The sequence below is a fragment of the Dipodomys ordii genome, unplaced genomic scaffold (genome assembly GCF_000151885.1).
Source record: "Dipodomys ordii isolate 6190 unplaced genomic scaffold, Dord_2.0 Scaffold100, whole genome shotgun sequence".
Taxonomy (NCBI): Eukaryota; Metazoa; Chordata; class Mammalia; order Rodentia; family Heteromyidae; genus Dipodomys; species Dipodomys ordii.
The window spans coordinates 4548536-4569180 of NW_012267316.1; the positions used below are offsets into that span (position 1 = coordinate 4548536).

Genomic DNA, 20645 nt, shown 5'->3' on the forward strand with positions numbered 1-20645 from the left:
ACATTTTTTCCTGTCCTAATAAGCTCTTTTGTTTTACTCACACTTTATTTTTAAAATTCTATATATGGAATTATATAAATGTGAAGTAGAATGAAGATATTTATTGAGAAATGTTAGTAATGGTGCCACATTTTGCTCTCCTATGGTTAAAATCAGGCCTATATTTCTGTTACAAACATCTTCCAAAAACCAATAGAGCATGTGGAAAAAACTGAGGTAGATGTAACTTGTTGTCATTCAAGTTTCAGTCAAGTGTATTGCTGAAAAGTGATGGTATAGTTCCTCACTTCCCCCAGTTCTAGAGCAGAATGCAGTAAATATAGCACAGGAATTTTCTGTCACCTGTTTCCCAGAAATGGCCAAAGTAGAGGTACCAGTAGATAAATTTAGCTGTGATTATGGCTTCCTGAGTACCATATTGGATTGTTGATCTTAATATTCCAAATGTTGAGATGGCCTGGGAAGCTTTCTCTAGAAATTCATTGCCTCATGAAGAATTATTTTTGGTTAAGCCCAGTTAATATTGTTCTTTATTCATAGGATGCACACACTAGGCTAGATACTGTTAAAATTTCCAATCTGGTGACAACTAATTGTAAGATTAAAGAGTGTTTTTCTTTCTTGCTATTGTGTCTAACATAAGATATTTCTTTGTTGCTTTGTATGTCCCTCCCACACGGCATAACCCCTGTTTTCACTGTATTTGATGTTGGTATAATTTGTGGAGGGGAAGGGAAAAAACAATTTGTTTAAATAGGGATACAGGTGGACCCATTGCACCAATGAGATGTACAAGCTGTTATGTCGAAAATGAACTATACATCTTTGGGGCGGGGGTGGTGGTGGTGAGGGGGTGGCGGTGGGGTTGGAGATGGGAAGGGATGGTAAGGGGAAACAAAGGAGGAGGCAACAATGCTTGATAAGAAATGCACTCATTATCTTGCCCATGTAATTGTAACCCCTCTGTACAGTATTTTCACAATAAAATACTTATTTAAAAAAAAAGACAAACTGAAGCTGGGTGCTAGTTACAACTGTAATCCTAGCTACTTGGAAGTATTTTCAAAATTTCTTCCTTATGGAGATCTGGATCTCACACTGTTATCCTGGTTATACCAGGAAGCCTCAAATAGAGAGATTATTGCCTTGGTATGTACCTAAAGAAGGAAGCAAGATCATGACCCTATCTCAATAACAAGTATAAAAAAGGGCCAGAGGCATGGCTCAGTGATAGAGTACCTGTTTAGCTATGGTATAGTTCTGAGTTTCTCCCTAAAACGGAAACATCTGAAGCTGGGTATGGAAATAGATGCCTGTAGTCTCAGCACTTAAGAGATTGAGGTAGGAGGATTGTGAGGTCAGGCTTAACTATACATGTAGACCCTGTCTAAAAAAAATGAACAACCACCATCAGAGAAAGGGTAAATAGTGAGGAAGGAGAGATGGAGATATCTCCAGGCCATGTATAATAAAGTGTAGAATTACACTCAAACTGGACTGAGTGATAGCTTAAGTGGCAGAAGATTTGTTGAATATATGAAAGGCCCTAGGTTCAATTCCCAGTTAAAAATAAACAAACATAACAATGATCTAATTCTTTCATGCTATTCTATAGACAAAAACCAAGGTCCAGGAAGGGGAAATAAAGGAGGAGGCTACAATGCTTGATAAGAAATGTACTCATTATCTTGCCATGTAATTGTAACCCCTCTGTACAGTATTTTCACAATAAAAAAATAAATTAAAAAAAAAACCAAGGGCCAAGGGGAAAAAAGGCAGTATTTGCCTATATTGATCCATAGATAAGATAGCCAGACAAATGAGTGAATATGTAAACAGGTAAGTAAATGAATGAGTAAGTATGTAAGCAGGTAGGTAAATATATACAGTGTAAGACATATGTAAGACATATCTCTTACACTGTATATATATAAATGCATGCACATATACAAAAGTACCCTTATATGCTTTTTGCATTATGGCTTATGTTTGCTAGACTGAGAATTTGAGGGAACATGCCAGCCCTTTTTATGGTCTCAGTTTTGCTTTTTATCTAAATAGTTGTATTGTTTTTCTTGGTCTGGCTCTAGATCATGATCTTGTTATTTCCACCTTCCTTATTGCTGGCATTACAGGCCTTCACCATCACATCTTGCTTTGAGCTAGAGTCTTGCTAATTTTTTCATGGGCTGAAAATGACTCATATTCCTATATATGCCTTCCAAGTAACTAGGATCACAAGCATGTGCTTGATAAGGCCTTTATACCATTTTTTAAATTAGACAATTTTTATACATAAAAATATGAAGGAGGCCTTTAAGTGGGCAGGGTTAGAATTTTTCTTTAGTCTCTTTAGTGGCAAGTATACATTATTTCTATTATATCTACTATGCCATCTGGTTACTTGTCCAGAGGCATATATAGGTAGAGGGAGAGCCAAGACCTTCTGCCACTTGATACATGATCATTCTTTCTTGGCTTGTTTTTCTTTATAGTAAGTGGTAATTACATCCTTACAGGTGAATAGGATAGTAAGAAAACACTCAATTAGAACTGGAAAGACATCAGCTATGTTGACCTGCAGAAGGGTTAATGTTATTAGTTCCCTATATTTGAGTAACTAATTGGTCAAATCAAGTGACTAAAAGGAAAAGGTATACATAATTTTTTTTGTACTTTATAAGTATTGCTTTCAGCTTGGAAAATTTTGCATGTAATATAGCACTCTGCTTTTAAAATTAGATAACAGGTTTTTTTTTTTTTTTTTTGCAAAGCATGCTTTATAGCCTAAATGCCAAAATTTGATGCCAAGTATTCACTGTATTTATGTTTCATAAACTTGAAAGATATATGTAGCCATTAATGTTCTTTTCATATTTTAAATCTAAAGCCAAATTATGTCTGGTTGAGGTTTTAAAGCAGAGCTTTGGTGTGGTGCATATACTGTCTCTTTGTGTTCTATTCACTTATGCTGAGATCTGCCAAAGAGTAACCTCATTATGCAGATTCTGAGAATAGCCATGAGTATCTTAGTAGATTCTTACATCCAGTAGCTGACTCTCCAATTTTCTTTTTATGTGGACCATTTAAGAAGATAACTCCAAGATGAGTTTTTGTTCTCTTTTTTGGGGGGCGGGGCGGGACCTACAGAATTTCCATATTAGTCCTTTTAACTTCCTCTGTCCCTCAAGTTGTTTTCCTTGAGGAGAAGAACTTTTTCAACCTCTGATCTATTAGTACATCCTTTTCTTCCCCTGCCTGAGCAATTGCCTGGCACATAAGTCCTTAGGAGGAATTGGGCTGTGAGACATCAGGAGATGCCACCAGTCAGATCCAAAAAGGTAAGAACTCTAGAGTCAATGCATCTTCTTCTGTTGTTGTGATTTGTGAATTGTGTTCATTGCCTTTCTAAACAAAGAGCAGTGTTTTATATTCTTACCTTGATCATAACAATCTTTACAAAATTCTAAATCGTGTAGCTGTTTGCTGAATATTTAGCACTTTTCAAGGATTGAAAAAAGAGCTAGAAAGTTGAACAGAAGATTATGCTGGTCCAGGGATCTCATAAGACAGCAGAGAAGATGAACATACCCCAGTTGCCCTATAGTACTATAAGGATGTCAGGAACCCCTAAGTTGTTTGTAATGATGATACATAGGAAAGAGTGGCTTTTGCTTTATGCCTTGAATAGTTTTCAAACTAGGCTCAAGTTGTTGTTCAGTAGGTGCAATGACTGCATGAGCGATTAGTGACGTGAGCAATGCTGTCTTTAGGTGCTGAATCTTTGGATAGCTGGGAATTATTCTTATAAACTTGGAAGTGGGGGCAAGAAAAGATAAAAAGCTAGTCAGAGTTCAAACCTGAAAAACAACCTATATCATATGATAAAAATTGAACCTTATTCCATTGGGAATGAGAGCACAGTCAGCTGTGTATTTATAAAATCCATCTTGCTTAGCATGTGTGAGAAATACTAGAGAAGATAAACATGATAGAATGGATCAAATCAAGTGGGGATATGGGCTAAAACTGAAATTGTTACATGGGGAGGATGAGAGGCTGATGGGACTAACATTTAGGAAGTTATTGCGATGTAAAACATTAGGTGAAGAGTAAGGTACTTCTATCCATAAAGACAAAATAGCTAAGTAGGAAAATCTTATTGCTTTACTTTCTGTTTCAAAGGTCCCAGGGCCAAAAAGCTGTGAGTTTCATTGACACCAATCTCATCTTCTATCAATAACTACACTTTGGCATGCACCAGGTTCATCTTTCCCCATTATCCTGGGAGATAAGTGATAAGTGTTGTTAAGGAATTATAAATGCTGTAGGACAGAGGTCCTTGGATTTGCCCATGGTCACAGTTAGCCTTGAAAACTCTTTGGGAACTTCTGGGTTGAAGATCAGCACACTTCCTCAGGCATTTCAACAGAGCCCCTCCAAGGCCTCTTTCTGTTGAAAGAGAGTGTTCTTTTCTCGTTTGAGCTCAAAATCAAGTATTAGTCAAAATTCAGATTTTTAGACCTGAGAATTATTCTTTCCCCAATGAGATGCTATACTGAAAGAGTCATAAGGGTGAAGTAACAGAGACTAGCTTTTGGAAGGGTAGAAAAGAGGAGCAGGTCACCTTTCTCCTTTTTGGTTCTAGCCCATCTGGGGTATTTGTTTGTCTTGTCTCCTGGACTAAAAACAGTGACTTTTTTATCACACACTTTCCTTTTAATCCTTGAAATAGTGTAAGTTCAATGTATCTTTTGGTATAAGCCTGCTTATACCTTCTAACACAGTGAGCAAGTCACACTTAACTGATGGATCCAGGACAACATATTTATCCTAGGCCTCTGGTCCCAATTCATTGTAGGCAGCTATACAAGTTCCCACGTGTTAGGCTTACCGTTCTCCTAATGAGAGGGATTGGGTTGAATGTTTTACTAAGAAGATATATGAAGCGATGTTTACTTCTTCCTTTTAATTTGATTCTACTTAATGAGGGTAATGGGTATACAAGTTCAGTGAGGAATATGCATTTAGTTGAGCTTAGGTTGATCAGCCCCACAGTTGTGAATAATTGGCTGGCTACTATAAGCTGAATAACATGGTGTGGCTTCATGGCTAACTGGTGAATTCAGGAGTTTGTTTTATGAGCTGTCACAGATCATGATTTTATGCTAATACAATCATTGGAAGACAGATTTGCAAATCATATTAGGCCAGCAGGAGTGTTCCTGGGCATTAAATGAAATTTTGCTTTATATTAATTCATGGGTATCACTGACCAGTAACCAGGATCATTTTCTGAGTAGAATCTCTCTCTCATTGAGTAGTTCCATTTAGGAGAAACATGACAGATCAGGGGTTTCTTTTTTCTTTTTTTGGTGAGTCCTGGGCTTGAACTCAGGGCTTAGGCACTGTCCCTGAGCTTCTTTTGCTCAAGGCTAGTACTCTACCACTTGAACCACAGCGCCACTTAGGCTTTTTTTTGTTTATGTGATACCGAGGAATCGAACTCAGGGCTTCATGCATGCTAGGCAAACACTCTAACACTAAGCCACATTCCTAGCCCGATCAGGGGTTTCTTAGCAGGAAATTAGATCCACAAATTAAACACTTTGATTTAGGCATGGTCTCTGTTCTCCTTATTCACCTCTAATATAATTACAACTGAAGTATTATGTTATATAAAGTTATCACCTTCAAAAGAGTTCCTTCTTACTTGCTTTGAGGAATACTGTGTGTGGGGGGGGGAGAGAGAGAGAGAGAACATTTGGACTTCAATGCATATGAATATTTTTCCTAATAATGCTTTAAAAATCTAACTCTGTATGTGTTGTCACAACCAGTGTGTATATAATTTATAAATAAATTTATAAATAGTAAGGTAGGCCTTTAAAAAAACTGGTAAAGGGTCTTTTATTTGTCTTCTTTCATGGTAGGGATTAAGCCCAGAACCTCATACATGGTAGATAAACATACTCTCTTACTGAGACATACCTCTCTGCCTGAAAAGTATAGATGTCTTCTTAAAACAGCTTGAAACCACTGATCTACAAGACTGTTTCTAAAATAGGTCAATGATTAGATTATTTTGGGACATCTTTTTAAAATCACAAATTCCTGGGGCTGCTCCCAGAAGATTCTAGTTAAATAGGTCAGTCTGGAATAGTGGTTAGCAAACATTAGTGTGCATCATAGTCACTAGAGGCTTGTTAAAGTCGAGCTTGTGAGGCTTCACCTTCAGAGAGTCTGATTGGGAGTTTGGGGGTCAGGCTGGACCATTTGCACTGTTAACACGGTCCTGGGATATGCAAGTAGCTCAGAAATCCACTTTGAGAATTACTGTTCTTTTGTAGGACTCAGGGTACAAGAAATCTTATTGTACCCCTAGCTCTGGAAGATTCTTCATTATTTTATTTCTAAGTCATGTTCCTAGATTTTACAGTTAAGGTTTTTGGAATTTTGGTGCATGACCCAAGAACTTAAGTTAAGTTCAGGTATATTCTAATTACAAAGGGAATTTATGTGAGTGGTTTAATTAAATCCAGTAGTAGCCTCATTAGGTACTTAATTAGTATATGTAAAAACAGAGATAGTTAAGTCTCTTAACTTTGTCTGTGTCTGAACTGTGTTTAGAAATAAAATCATTACTCATTACAAAAACAGATTTTAACATCAATATAAAAAATAACATGTTAAGAATCTGTAGATTGATGTGAAGTATATGGTAAGTGTAATAAGCCACAGAAACCTTTGGAACAAGACAACTCATTTCCTTTGTATTCTATGGGATATATCCATGGGTAAATAGCACTTTTTACAACAGAGATAGCATTAGCTATTTAAATGCCTCTGCAATGTGGAAAAATCTACTTGCTAGATTAAATTATGTACAAGAGCATTTCTATAATGCTTAGTGTCTGATTCACTAAACATCACCAGCACACTCAAAGTTTAAGAGACATTATAGACTTTTATTGCTTGGCAGGCAATTAAATGTAGATGTCAGTGTGATTTAAAGGAAGAAAGTAGAGACTCTAGCATGTTGGTATAGGTTTTTTTTTCCTTTACTCTTAAAAAATTATGTCTATTATAGCTCACTTTCTGTTTGTTCTTTGAATTGTATAACTTACAGCCATTTATCTTACAGAGTCTTAAAATTTGATGTATGTTAGGAGAATGGAACACAGGATATTAGTTATTTGAGGGGATACTTTCATACTATTTTAAAATCTATTTTCTTTATGGAGAGATTCATTTAATACTTTATTCATTTGATAAGGGATGCCTTAAATGGGGTCATTCTGTATTTAGAACAAATAAGAAAAATGTTCTGGAGAATTCCTCAAGGAGTATTACAGATTTTTTACAAAATAACTTTAAATGGACTATAATTGCAATAATCAGAATGATTACTGGAGTGTATAAGTCAATTTAACCTCTTTAAGGCAAAAACCATTCAAGATGTGTGTTTAAGTTACAAGTTTATGAAATTAACATTTGATCATTCTCCCTGGCTTCTTACAAACTGCACTTGTTTATTGTGCAGTTCTCTTTTCAGTTGGTTTATTATTTGCTGGCTTTATAGGGGGTGAGTAAAAATATACAGACTAGAAAGAGCTTTGGATGCAGACCTTGTTGGAACTCCAGAGCATGCCCTGAAACTTGTGGAACTTTGGGTAAGGTTTAAAAAAAATTCTTCTATTTTTAAAATTATGTGTGTAAAGGGGTTTCAATTCAACTCATGAGGATAGTAAATCAATTTGTGAGTACAATGCATCTTGATCATCTCTCCTGTTACTCTCTTTGCCATATGTCCCACCCCTACCCATGTCTTCAAGTTACCTAGTTCCATTGAGTACATTGATACACATTGAGTATCATGACTGTTGATCCAGTATCCACCACTATAAATTGCTGTTTGTAAAAAAATAGGAGTGCATTGATCGGCATCCAATCAGAAGGATGATATAACATAGTAACTCAAATAGAGAAAATTAAATAAAAATATTGTATACCTAAACTGGGGGATTAGAATATCTGGGATTGGCTAGCATGAGCTAATAAGAGCTCTAAAAATTACAGAGATGAGTAGAGCAGCCACTACCCTCAGGGAAAACATTGGGCCATGCAGGAGACCCTTCTAGGCTGGTGTCCAATGCCGGGCTGCAATAAAAGAAATCACTATAGGACTTGGAGGGAGACTTGTAGTATAGTACAAGCTATTAAAAGGAGGTACTCCACTGGATTTCTTTGCTACAAAACCATGGAGGGGATCAGGGAAAAATCTATGTTTGCTGGAGGGGCCAGATGAAGAGCAAGTACCTGCAGCGTCCTGAGGACTCTGCTACTTTGCTGAGGCAGGCTGTCCTTCCTACTGAGTCTCAGACTTTCTACCCAGGAAGTGGAGTTTTCTGTTCTCTGGGACAGGAAATATAGGTAAAGGGCACATTTTGGCAAAGCAAATGATGGAAAGTGGATTTAAAGTTGATGACTGCTATACATATATGGATGCTTGTCTCCAGAGTTTTAAAGAAAACTAGATGAGATAATCCATACACATATGTTTGTATGATTTTTCTCATGCAGTGAGTTCTTGCAATCTAACATATCCATACAAAGTCTTTCATTAGTTGTAAGGAATAAAGTATTAACTATATTGTCCTTTATGCAGACTATGGCTGCCATCCCCCCATGTGGTTGCTCTCTATCTTATTAGTGCTCTTGCCCATTGAGTGTTGGTTAACAACTTCAAGCTAAATAATCAGTCCCTGATAATGGCTCTCATCCTAAAACTTTTAAGGATATATAAAGCTAGCAACTTTTAAATGTGTTGAGATCAAATTTTTTTAGATCTAGAGCTGCCTTTTTATAAAATTAAGAGCAGGATGAAACAGGTTTTGTTTCTACACTGTGCATATACCTTTGCATATATATGGCATATCCATGGCTCACAATTAGAAAGAAAATTTTAAGATACGACCTTAAATAGTGAATTCTAATCCCTGTCAATTTGTTTTCTAACGTCTCCTTTATAGGCCTAGAGCTTCAAAAGTACATAGAATGCTTATATGAAATGTCTAGAAGGTTCTCTTTGGGATGCCTTCTTTCTGGTTCTCCCCCCCCCCCGCCCCATACACATACAACATTGAGATTTGAACTCAAAGCCTAGTATTTACTAGGAAGGCACTCTACTACTTGAGCCACTTCTACTTCCACAGCCCTATTTTTACTTTTGTGGGGAGTTGGGGGGTGTTTTTACTTGGGACCAGTTTCAAACACTCTACAGGTTTCTGTATCTAGAGCAGCTGATGTTATAGGGGTAATCCCAGAGTACCTGATGCAAAGCCATCTTCTATTTTACCTTATAACTTAATGGTTTCATATTACTCCTGTTGAACTGTCATTGCTGTTAAGTGAAAAGAAAGAAATTCTCTTCAGTATGCAAATGATAATATTTTATTTTCATAAATCAGGAATGACCTTTATAGACAGCTAGCCTTGCTATCTAATTATTGCCAAGATAAAAAAAAAAGAGCTGGAGAGCCATGATTTGCAGAGACTTCATTAACATTTAACTGGCTTATACTTTTCAACTACAATAAAAAGTGAATGTGTTCGGTGATTCAGTCACATTTTGCAGCTGTGTTATCTTGGGATCTACCAGAACCAGGCTAGATGGTGTATGGAACTGTATCAACATGTTTTTCATTGTTTGAGTGGATATTACATTATACTTTTTAAAAAAACTTTCAGGAAAAATTGTTGCATCCAGATTCTGCATAGAATTATGAGGATTTCATTGTGCATTTGTAAAGGAAGCATTTATTAGGTATACCCACTCTAGGGAATACCCATGTAACTTAGATGCAGTATTGCTTTTGAACAGAATTCCTCTGCTGCCCATGAGCTTCCAGATATATGTCCATAAAATATTCATATTTTATGAAAAATACCTGGGGGTGTTTGACTTGTACATATTGCTGCTACTTAAAGCTACTTGGAAAGCCAGAAGCTTAATAGTTCTCTCTTTAATTGGTTGTTTCAGAACTGACATCATTTCCTTAAAGCTCATCCTTATTTTAGCTCAATAAACCACATTTACTATCTTAATAAGTCCCCAACTTATTTTAGTTCTGTAAGCCATCTTTCCTGTCTTGGGGGGGGCTCACTAATAAAGATGATTATGCAGGGGGAATATATTCTAGGCCATCAGAAATTCATAGTACAATCAACTCACTTTGGAGGGGCTTGATATCATACTGGGTACAGAAAGAGCCATATTAGACATTTTATGTTTCCTTTCAAGTGATAAAAACAGCTCTGTGAAATGAGAAAATGATATCCTTGTGTTGGCATTGTATGGGTCTTTGGGGGTTGCTGTCAGCCACACATGTTCTTGCCTGGGTACCTGTGTGTGTTTTCAGTGCCAGCAGTCATTTTGTAAATCTAGTCATGCACCAGCCTGGCCTGGCTTATGAGGCTGCCCCAAATGCTTGCTGTTTAAGCCGATGCTACAGGGCTTCATCAGCATGCTGTGTGTGTCTCCCCTGGGGGGCCAGTTCTGTCAAAATTGATTATTATTTTATTCATTTTTACTGTTATTTGTGCCACTGCTGTTTAGGCTTATCCCTTCAGTGCTGAAACTGTTCTCTACCTTTAAAATAGAGTTTGCATCCAAGGAAAAAATTCTCATAAATGTTTGCACACAGTTCTGACATTTCTTACCCCATATTGGAAAGCCATTAGCATTATAAACTCAATAAATCCACCTTGCTCCCATACTTGTTGAAAATTCAGTAAGAGGGAGATATAAATGACCATTTGTTGTCAAGGTGAAACGTTGAATTTAATCCTGTATCTTTTATAATGAGATTTCTTTTCCCTGGGGAAAATTTAATTGTGACCAGAATGGTTCAAAGTATTCCAGAAGATAGTGCACTGATTTTGGGCCTGTAACTAGAATTGGTTAGCAAGACAGAGGCAGAAAGCTGAGAAAGACTACTTAGAATAGCCTAGAGTTCCTTGTCTCTCTCTTGATGACCATTTATTGGCATGTAGAGACAAATGTAGACAGCCCCTCACGAAATTGGCAGATACAAGTTTTCCAAAGGTTTGGGGCCAGAAATACTTCGAATTTTGAAATTGTTTTTATAATGAAATATATATATATATATATTAAATTTGAGATTGTGGGGATTTTATTAATGTCTAAATAAATATAATTCATTTGTATCATGTATTCCTTCTACATACAGCCTGAATGAATATCGATGCAGTGTTTTAGTGTTTGTACATTTTGATCTTGACCCATCAACATGAGGGAGGGTGTAGAATTTTCCATGTGTCATATTGGAGATGTTTAAGAAGTTTAAGATGTGAGAGTCTTTGGGATTTTGCCTTTTCTGATTAGGAATATTTGTTCAATCTGAAACATGAATCTAGTAAGATGGCTAATACCTGAATAGCAAGGTCAGGATTCCACAAGCTCTCCACAGGCCAGAGTATACCCTGAGAGCAACAAGATGGATTTAGTAGGGAAAAGTGGACAATAAAGGAGAAACTGCTAGAGAGTAGTGCTATAGAAATGGTGGATGGACCTCATACTCTCAGCAGTTTCCTGGGCTGTCAGTAGAGCAAGAGGTCAAGGCTAGGGCCTACATTATTTCTGAGTCCAGTGCTGAGTGCTATTCTTTGGGACCAGTGAGAACACCTGCCAGTAAGTGATGGGTCATAAATGTTCTAGTAGGTGGGATTGAAGAGAGAACAGGATGTTTTATCTTGAGAAGTGAAGACTTAAGAGCATGATAGTCCTCCTGTGTAGGAGCAGAGAGGTTCACTGTTACCAAAGTGAATAGAGATAAGATAAATGGGTATACATCTCTAGAAGTCAAGCATGAGACTCCCCCTCACCTCCAAATGGCTAGAAATCTTTAATTTTATTGTCAAGGTGATGTACTGAGGGGTTACAGTTATATAAGTAAGGTAGTGATTACATTTCTTGTCTAACTTGTTACTCCTTCCCTCATTTTCTTGTCTAACTTGTTACTCCTTCCCTCATTTTTCTCCCTCTTTCCCCACCCTCCTCCATGTTGTACAGATAATTTCCAGCATATTGTCTTGTGTATATCGCTGTTGCATTAGTTGCCCATTTGTCCTTTGTCTCACCATTTTGTATATACGTTTATCTGAAGCACAGAAGGGAAGGGAAATCATGAGACATCTTAAGGGGAATTTTTTACATGGTAGGTGTACTTTACAAAGTTCTGACTTTAATCCCTTATCTTATCTGTTAGGAACCTGACTGGCTCTCTGGGAGAATGTAGGGTTGAGTTACACTTTTGACTTCTGATATCTGTGTTCCTTTTGGTAATACACACCCATTAGTTTCATCATACATTGAATGTATAGTATTAAATATTCTTAGTTTGTAGAATTATTTTTGTTGTTTATTGTTTATGATACTTAAATTTGAATTCAAGGCCTTGAACTTGCTAGACAGGCACTCTAATTGAGCCACATCCCTAATCTTTTTGCATTTATTTTCTTTTTGTGATATAGGGGTCTTAACAGCTTTGTCTAGGCTAGTTTCAAAATATGATCTTACTGTCTCTTCCTTCTGAGTGAATCTGGGATTACAGGCCTATGCTGCCATACCTGACTTTATTATTACTATTATTATTATCATTATTATTAGAGATTAAAGTCTTGCTCTAAAGATCATGCGGGCCTGCACGGTGCTATCTGCCCCAAGGTGGACCTCAACTCACAATCTTCCTGCATTGAGAGTTTAGACACATCTCATAAGATTTGCATTCATGTTTTCTTGACATCGATGCTACTTCTCTTTTTTGACAAGCAATCACAATTAATATATTGACTTATTATAATTAACATATTAGGTGTTGGGTTATACAGTAAATATCCATTATGTAATGGGTGGCTTATTTTCATAATCATTATTATGATCAATATAGTCATGTACTTTATCCATGGGAAATATTTGGCAAAAGATTTGATACCATGATCATTCAAACTCAAAGACATTTAAGACACTGTAGGGTGGAACCTGAAATCATCATTTGCTGTATGCTGTTGATGCTGTAACAGCTGAACTTTTATGCATATTCTGCATTTTCTATTATTTGTTGTTCCTTTATTTAAGTAGTTTATTTCTAGTACCAGAATTAAGCAGATGTTTGCCACATGTTTAATCTTGAAATTATTATTGCATTTAAAACATATAGACTATAAAATAAGTGTATAATCTTTTTTTAATTTTGAGACCTCAAGTTTCCAAAATCATAAAGTGAAACCTGTTCTATGTTAGATTTAGTACTGTCCTTTGAAAATGGTTTGTAAACTTTAACTATCTGTAGTTTGTATTGTGTCTTTTCTTTCTCTGACATTGTGCCATTTTTGTTGTGGAAGCATTTTCTTTTTTTGACAAATTATGCTGTGTTTTTTCTTATTGAAAGCATATTGAATACTTAAGGATGTTCTATTACAGTTTTGGATGCAAGATGAATTTTCTCAATTCCTATACATCTGGAAAATGCAGTTTTAAATTTGAGTATGTCCTACTTTCAGTTTTTTTCTATCACCATTGAATTCCTTTTGGAGAGGAAAATAACGTAACAGAAAGGACAAGGCATACTTTTGAGAGTTTACAATAATTAGCAAGAGTGCAATAAAGGTCAGATCTGAGCTTCCCATTCAAACAGGTCAAGCCAAATTTAATGTGATATCAAGCAAGTATGTGGCCTCCTGTAGTCACCACAGCTTATTCCCGAATCTGGCTGTTATTTACATTACTTTTTTATTCTTTCACATTATAGGTGGTTGTGTCTTTGATGAACCGTATAGCACATGTGGATACAGTCAATCTGAAGATGATGACTTCAATTGGGATCAAGTAAACACTTTGACCAAACCAACTTCTGATCCATGGATGCCATCAGGTTTGCTCTTAATTGTCAGGTTTTTTTAAACTAAAAGAGTCTTAAACAAGAGTCTTAAACATCCGGTGACTATTGGTCATGGGATATTGGTGAAAAGAAGAAGGGTTTTGGTCTTTGAGGGCAACAATTGATGGCTGTCAGCTAGTAAGAATGATTACAAAGGTGTGAACTTGGAATGTCCTCCTTAAAAGTCTAGTGATGATTTACTTTAGCTTTGGATAGATACACTTTAGGTAGACTAATGTCTTTATAAATTGGTCCTTCCAATTGATATGAAAAGTAGATGACTGTCTTTTCTGACTCATGGAGGGAACTGTTGTTGGAGAATGCAAATAATAAATCTGTCACATAGGAGATTTTGGAGGTGACTCCCTTTACTTAGCATGTGGGAAATCTGGGAGGATACCCAGTGATCTTGAAAGCCTTCAGAGATTCAATGGTGTTGCATAAATGTAGATGTAATTTCACCAAGCTCTTGAGAAGTGTTCCATTTGGTGCTGAGTAAGACATGTATTTTACTAAAGCCAGCAAGAATTTAACTATGATTTTGGATGGAAGAATAGGAAGATAGAGACTGGAAAATTGCAATCATACTTGAGCTTGTCTAGTTTTATTGGGCCTCCTTTTCTGGTTGTAACTTTGGACAACCCTTTAAAATTTTAGATTTACAGGTTCATTATAGTGATGGATTGATGATCATACCAATTTAGGATTCATAAGTGATCTTGCAAAGATAGCTTTGAAGCATGAAGTAGAGTTTAATGTAAATATAACTAACCTTTGTTGCCAACCATGTTCCTACTCTTCCCTTCCTACCTTAAACTCTTCATAATGTCAAATAAAGGAACATTGGGCTCTGGAGTACTATGGAGTTTTTTTTCTTCAGCTCTTTGTTCAGTTACCCACAGATTACATTTTCTTTTTCTTTTTTTAGTTTTTTTTTAATTGTTAAGATACCCCATAGAGGGGTTACAATTACATGGGCAAGGTATCGAGTACAATTATTATCAAGCATTGTTGCCACCTCGTTGTTTCCCCTTCCCATCCCTTCCCATTACCCAGTCCTGCCCGATCTTCCCCCCTCCCACCAAAGTTGTCAAGTTCTTTTTCGACATAACGACTCGTACATCTCATTGTCACAATGGGTCCACCTGTATCCCTAGTTAGACAATTTGTTTTTTCCCTTCCCCTCCACAAATTACACCAACATCAAATACAGTGAAAGCAGGGGTTATACCGTGGGGGAGGGACATACAAAGCACCATAGAAACTATCTTGTAAATATGCTAGAAACTATTGCATGAAAGAAAGAAAAACATTTGAATACTTATCTTGGGGTTCATTTCCCTAACATCAACTTATCTGACCTTTTCTGCTTGCCTCAGACAATTACTAGTTATTGCAAATAAGGGAAACCATGGGATTTATGTTCCTTTGGGCCTGGCTTACTTCACTTAATAGAATTTTTTCTAAGTCTTTCCATTGCCTAACAAATGGGGCAATGTCATTCTTTCTGATGGAGGCATAGAATTCCATTGTGTACATATACCACATTTTCTTGATCCATTCATCTACTGAGGGGCATCTGGGTTGGTTCCAGATCTTAGCTATGGTAAATAATACTGCAATAAACATAGTTGTGTTGATAGCTTTATTATGGTCTTGTTTGTGATCATTTTTTTGGGTAAATGCCCAAAAGTGGGATTGCTGGGTCATAGGGGAGCTCTATGTGGAGTCTGTTGAAGAACCTCCATACTGCTTTCCAAAGTGGTTGAAAAGTTTACACTCCCACCAACAATGTAGTAAGGTTCTCTTCTGTCCACATCCCCTCCAGCATCTGTTGTTATTAGAGTTCTTGATTATAGCTATTCTAACTGGGGTGAGGTGGTATCTCCATGTTGGTTTGATTTGCATTTCTTTTATGGCTAGAGAGGTTGAGCATTTCTACATGTGTCAACTGGACATCCTTCTTTCCTCTTCAGAGAAGTTTCTCTTTAAGTCTTTAGCTGACTTACTTATTGGGCAGTGGTTTCTTTGAAGATTTGTTGTTGGGGGATTTAATTTTTTGAGTTCCAGGTATATTTTAGATATGAGAGCCTTGTCCATTGTATGGCTAGTGAAGATCTTCTCCCAATCTGTGGGCTTTTTATTGATCTTACTAGCTATGTCCTTTGCCATGCAGAAGCTTTTCAATTTCATGCAATTCCATTTGTCCAACCTTTCTTTGATTTATTGTGTTTCTGGGTCTCTATTAAGAAAATTTTGGCCTATGCCTAGGGTTTCTCCTATTCCATCCTGTAATGTTTTCAGAGTGTCTGCTTTGAATCCGAGGTCTTTGATCCATTTGGAGTTGATTCTAGTGCAGGGTGATATATAAGGATCTAGCTTTAGTTTTCTACAAGTAGTTAACCAATTTTGCCAGCATCATTTACTGAAGAGGCTGTCTTTATTCCATTCTATTTTTTTAACACCCTTATCAAAGATTAGATGGCTATAGGTCTGTAGGTTCATTTCTGGGTTTTCAATTCTATTCCATTGGTTCTGAGATCTGTTCTTGTGCCAGTACCAAGCTGTTTTGATTACTATGGCTTTGTAGTAGAGTTTGAAATTTGGTATTGATAATCCTCCAGCACCGTTCTTTCTGTTAAGTATCGTTTTTGCTATTTGGGGTCTTTTATTGTTCCATATGAATTTTTGGATTGCCTCTTCTATGTCCTTGAAGAATGAGGTTGGAATGTTGATAGGTATTGCATTGAATTTGTAGATATCCTTGGGAAGGATTGCCATTTTCACGATGTTAATCTTTCCAATCCAGGAGCATGTGAATTTTTGCCACTTTCCAAGTTCTGCTTTGATTTCCGTTTTCAGGTTTTTAAAGTTTTCATCGTAGAGGTTCTTTACTTCTTTGGTTAAGTTAATTCCTAGGTATTTTATTTTTTGTGGGACTATTATGAATGGAGTTGCTTTCCTGATTTCAGCCATGCTTTTCTCATTGTTGGCATACAGAAATGCCATTGATTTTTGAGGGTTAATTTTATACCCTGCTACTTTGTCAAAGTTTTGAATCAGCTTGAGTAATTTGGGAGTGGAGTCCGTGGGATTTTTTAAATACAAGATCATTTCATCTACAAAGAGGAGAGTTTTACTTCTTTTTACCCTATTTGGGTCTCCTTCATGTTTGCATCTTGTCTTATTGCTATAGCTAGGCATTCTAATACTAGATTGAAGAGAAATGGACATCCTTGTCTCATTCCTGTGTTTAGAGGAAATGGCTTTAGTTTTTCACCATTGAGTATAATGCTGGGTGTAGGTTTGTCATAAACAGCCTTGATTGTATTGAGGAATATTCCCTGGATTCCTAAGTTTTCCAGAACCTTCATCATAAATGGGTGTTGGATCTTGTCAAATGCTTTTCTGCATTTATTGAAATAACCATGTGGTACTTATCCTTGCTCTTGTTGATGTGATGAATTATGTTAACTGATTTTCGTATATTGAACCAGCTTTGCATCCCTGAAATGAATCCTGTCTGATCGTGGTGTATGATTTTTTGGATGAATTGTTGAAGTCGATTGGCCAAAATTTTGTTGAGAAGTTTTGCATCGATGTTCATCAAAGAAATGGATCAATCATTCTCTTTCTTTGATAAGTCCTTGCCTGGTTTTGGGATGAGGGTTATGATGGCTTCATAGAATGATTTCGGTTGTGAACTTTGTCTTTCAATTTCATTGAAGATTTCGAGGAGTATTGGAGTGAGCTCTGCTTTGAAGGCTTTGTAGAATTCCACTGTAAAACCATCTGGTCCTGGGCTTTTCTTAGATGGGAGGTCTCTTAGTGCTGTTTTTATTTCAATGCTTGATATGGGCCTGTTAAGGTGGTTTAACTCATCTTGGTTTAGTTTTGGCATGTTGATATTTGCTAGGAAAAGGTCCATTTCTGCCAAGTTCTCAAACTTAATAGCATAAAGGTTTGAGAAGTATTCCATTACAATGTTCTGAATCTGCGTTGTTTCTGTGGTGAAGTTTCCCTTCTCATCTCTGAGTTTACCTATTTGGGTGTATTCTCTTCTTTTTTTCTGATTAGATTTGCTAAGGGTCTTTAAATTTTGTTAGTTTTTTTAAAGAACCAACTCTTTGTTTTATTGATTCTATGTTTTTTTTGGATTCTAATGCATTTAATTTTGATTATTTCTTTATGTCTGCTGGATTGGGGTTTATCTTGCTGCTCTTGTTCAAGGAGACTCAGATGTCTCATTAAATTGTTGGTTTCAGATCTCTCCAATTTGTTGATGTAGGAACTTAGAGCTATAAACTTTCCTCTGAGTACTGCCTTTGCTGTGTCCCAGAGTAGTTGATAGTTTGTGTGTTCATTTTTGTTGAATATCATGAACATTTGAATTTCCTTTCTAATCTCTTCCATGACCCACTGGTGGTTCAACAGTGTGTTGTTCAGCCTCCATGTGTTACTGGACTTTCTTTGGTGGCTTTTGGTGTTGAGTTCGAATTTTATTCCTTGTGGTCTGAGAAAATGTAAGGAATAACTTCAATGTTTCTGAATTTGGACAAGTTGGCTTTGTGACCTAATATGTGGTCTATTTTGGAAAATGTTCCATGTGCTGCTGAGATGAATGTGTATTCTGATGCTGCTGGGTGAAGTATTTGGTGATGTTGTTAAATCTAGTTGATCTATACAGTTGTTTATGTCTGTGGTTTATGTGTTGAGTTTTTGCTGACTTGATCTATCTAGTGGGGATAGTGTTGTGTTAAAATTCCCCAACAATTGGATCTATGTGAGATTTGGAAAAGTAGTGTTTCTTGGATAAATTTGGGTGCTCCATTGTTTGGCAAATAGAGATTTAGTATTGTAATATCCTCCTGAAGGAGAGATCCCTTAATTAGTATGTAGCATCCTTCTTTATCTCTTGTAACTAATTTTAATATGAAGTCTATTTTATCTGATATTTGTATTTCAATTCCTGCCTATTTATGGAGGCCGTTTGCTTGTTAGATTTTTTTCCAGCCTTTCACATTTAAAATGTGTTTGTTTCAGGTTTGACTCCTGAAGGCAGCAGATAGAAGGATCTTCCTTTTTAATACCACTGGACAGTCTATGTCTCTTAATTGGAGAGTTAAGTCCATTAATGTTAAGAGATAGGACTGAGAGGTATTTGGGAGTTCCTGCCATTTTATCCACCTTCTTGAAGGCTGTGGCAACTGGTTCTTCCTGTGGTTCTTGAATTCTTAGTTTGGGTGTGGTTTCTTGGGCTTTATTGTCCTCTTGTTGGTTTTCTATGTGTTGGACTTCTTTAAGAATCTTTTGTAGGGCTGGTTTGGTGGAGATACATTGTTTCAGTTTTTCGTTGCTATGGAAGGTTTTTGTTTGACCTTTGGTTATGAAGGATAGTTTAGCTGGGTACAGTATTCTTGGTTGATAGTTGTTTGTCTTTAGGGCGTGGCATACATCATTCCAGGCTCATCTTGCTTTGATTGTCTCTGCTGAGAAATCTGAGGTGATTCTAATTGGTTTCCCTTTATAGGTGATTGATCTTGTCTCCTTGACAGCTTTAAGGATCTTTTCCTTGGTCTGAATTGATCCTGTGGAGATTATAATATGCTGGTGGATGTCCTGTTCTGGTCTGGTCTATTTAGAGTTCTAAAGCTTCTTGTATCTGAATAGGCCTATCTTTTTGCATGTTTGGGAAGTTTTCTGCTAGGATCCTGGTAAACAAATTTTGTAGACCATTAACTTCTGTCTCTAGGTGCTCCTCTACACCCATTATCCTCAGATGAGACCTTCTGATGGTGTCTTCCAAATGTTGAATAGATCTATCATATTTCTTGTATTTGTCTTGGATGGTTGTATGTTCTTTCTCTGTAATATCTAGGCTTCTTCAATCCCCGAGATTCGATCTTCTGCATTGTCTAACCTATTATTAAGACTTTCTACTTTGTTTTTATTTCTTTTCCTTCTAATTTGTTGGCTTTGATGGCTTCAAATTCCTTGTTGGAGCTTTGTTTTAGATCTTGTATGAACTTCTTTACTTCCTTAATTTGGTGTTCAGTGTTTATTCTCAAATCACTTGGTTGATTGGTTATGGTTTCCTGGGACTCCCATTCATTCTGTTGGGCTCCATTCATCATTCCCTTTGTGGTCTCCCTGACTTCTTTCAGCTCTCAGTTTATGGATTCCATTAATTCCTCTATTGATCTTTGTGTATTCTCATCCCGCTGTCTCAATTCCTGTATTACTCTTTGATTAGCTTCCTCACGCAATTCCTGTAGTTCTCTTTGAGTGTTCTCAGCCTGCTTATGCAATTCCTTTATTTCTCTTTGAGTGTTCTCAATCTGCTCACACAATTCCTGTATCAATCTCTGAGTAGCTTCCTCACGCTCATGAGATTCCTGTATTGATCTTTGGTTTGCCTCCTCTTTCTCTCTCTATCACGCTCACACTGGGTCCTTGGCAGGTTTTCACTCTTTTCATTTACCATGTTTATCTGTAGTGTTCATAGAGCTTTTTAGGAACTCTCCTTTGGATTCTTCAGTATCTCTCTGTCCCCTGATTATCATGAGTAGGAGTTGAGATATTGAGACTTTCCATTTTTCTTCTGTTTTTCCTGCTTGTTCTGGCCATTTGGGATGAGAGTAGCACCAGTTTTGTGCTAGAACACTATTTTAAGTCAACCATCAA

The 20645-nt window shown here is 36.7% G+C and overlaps 1 protein-coding gene across 1 annotated transcript in view; it reads left to right on the forward strand.

Annotated features, from left to right (window-relative positions):
• Positions 1-20645, forward strand: part of Ptprm (protein tyrosine phosphatase, receptor type, M) — an 819406-nt gene that overhangs the window by 169299 nt on the left and 629462 nt on the right. Inside the window, exon 2 of the mRNA XM_013027176.1 lies at positions 13833-13955. Coding sequence (XP_012882630.1) covers positions 13833-13955 — 123 coding nt within the window. The remainder of the gene's footprint in view (positions 1-13832; positions 13956-20645) is intronic.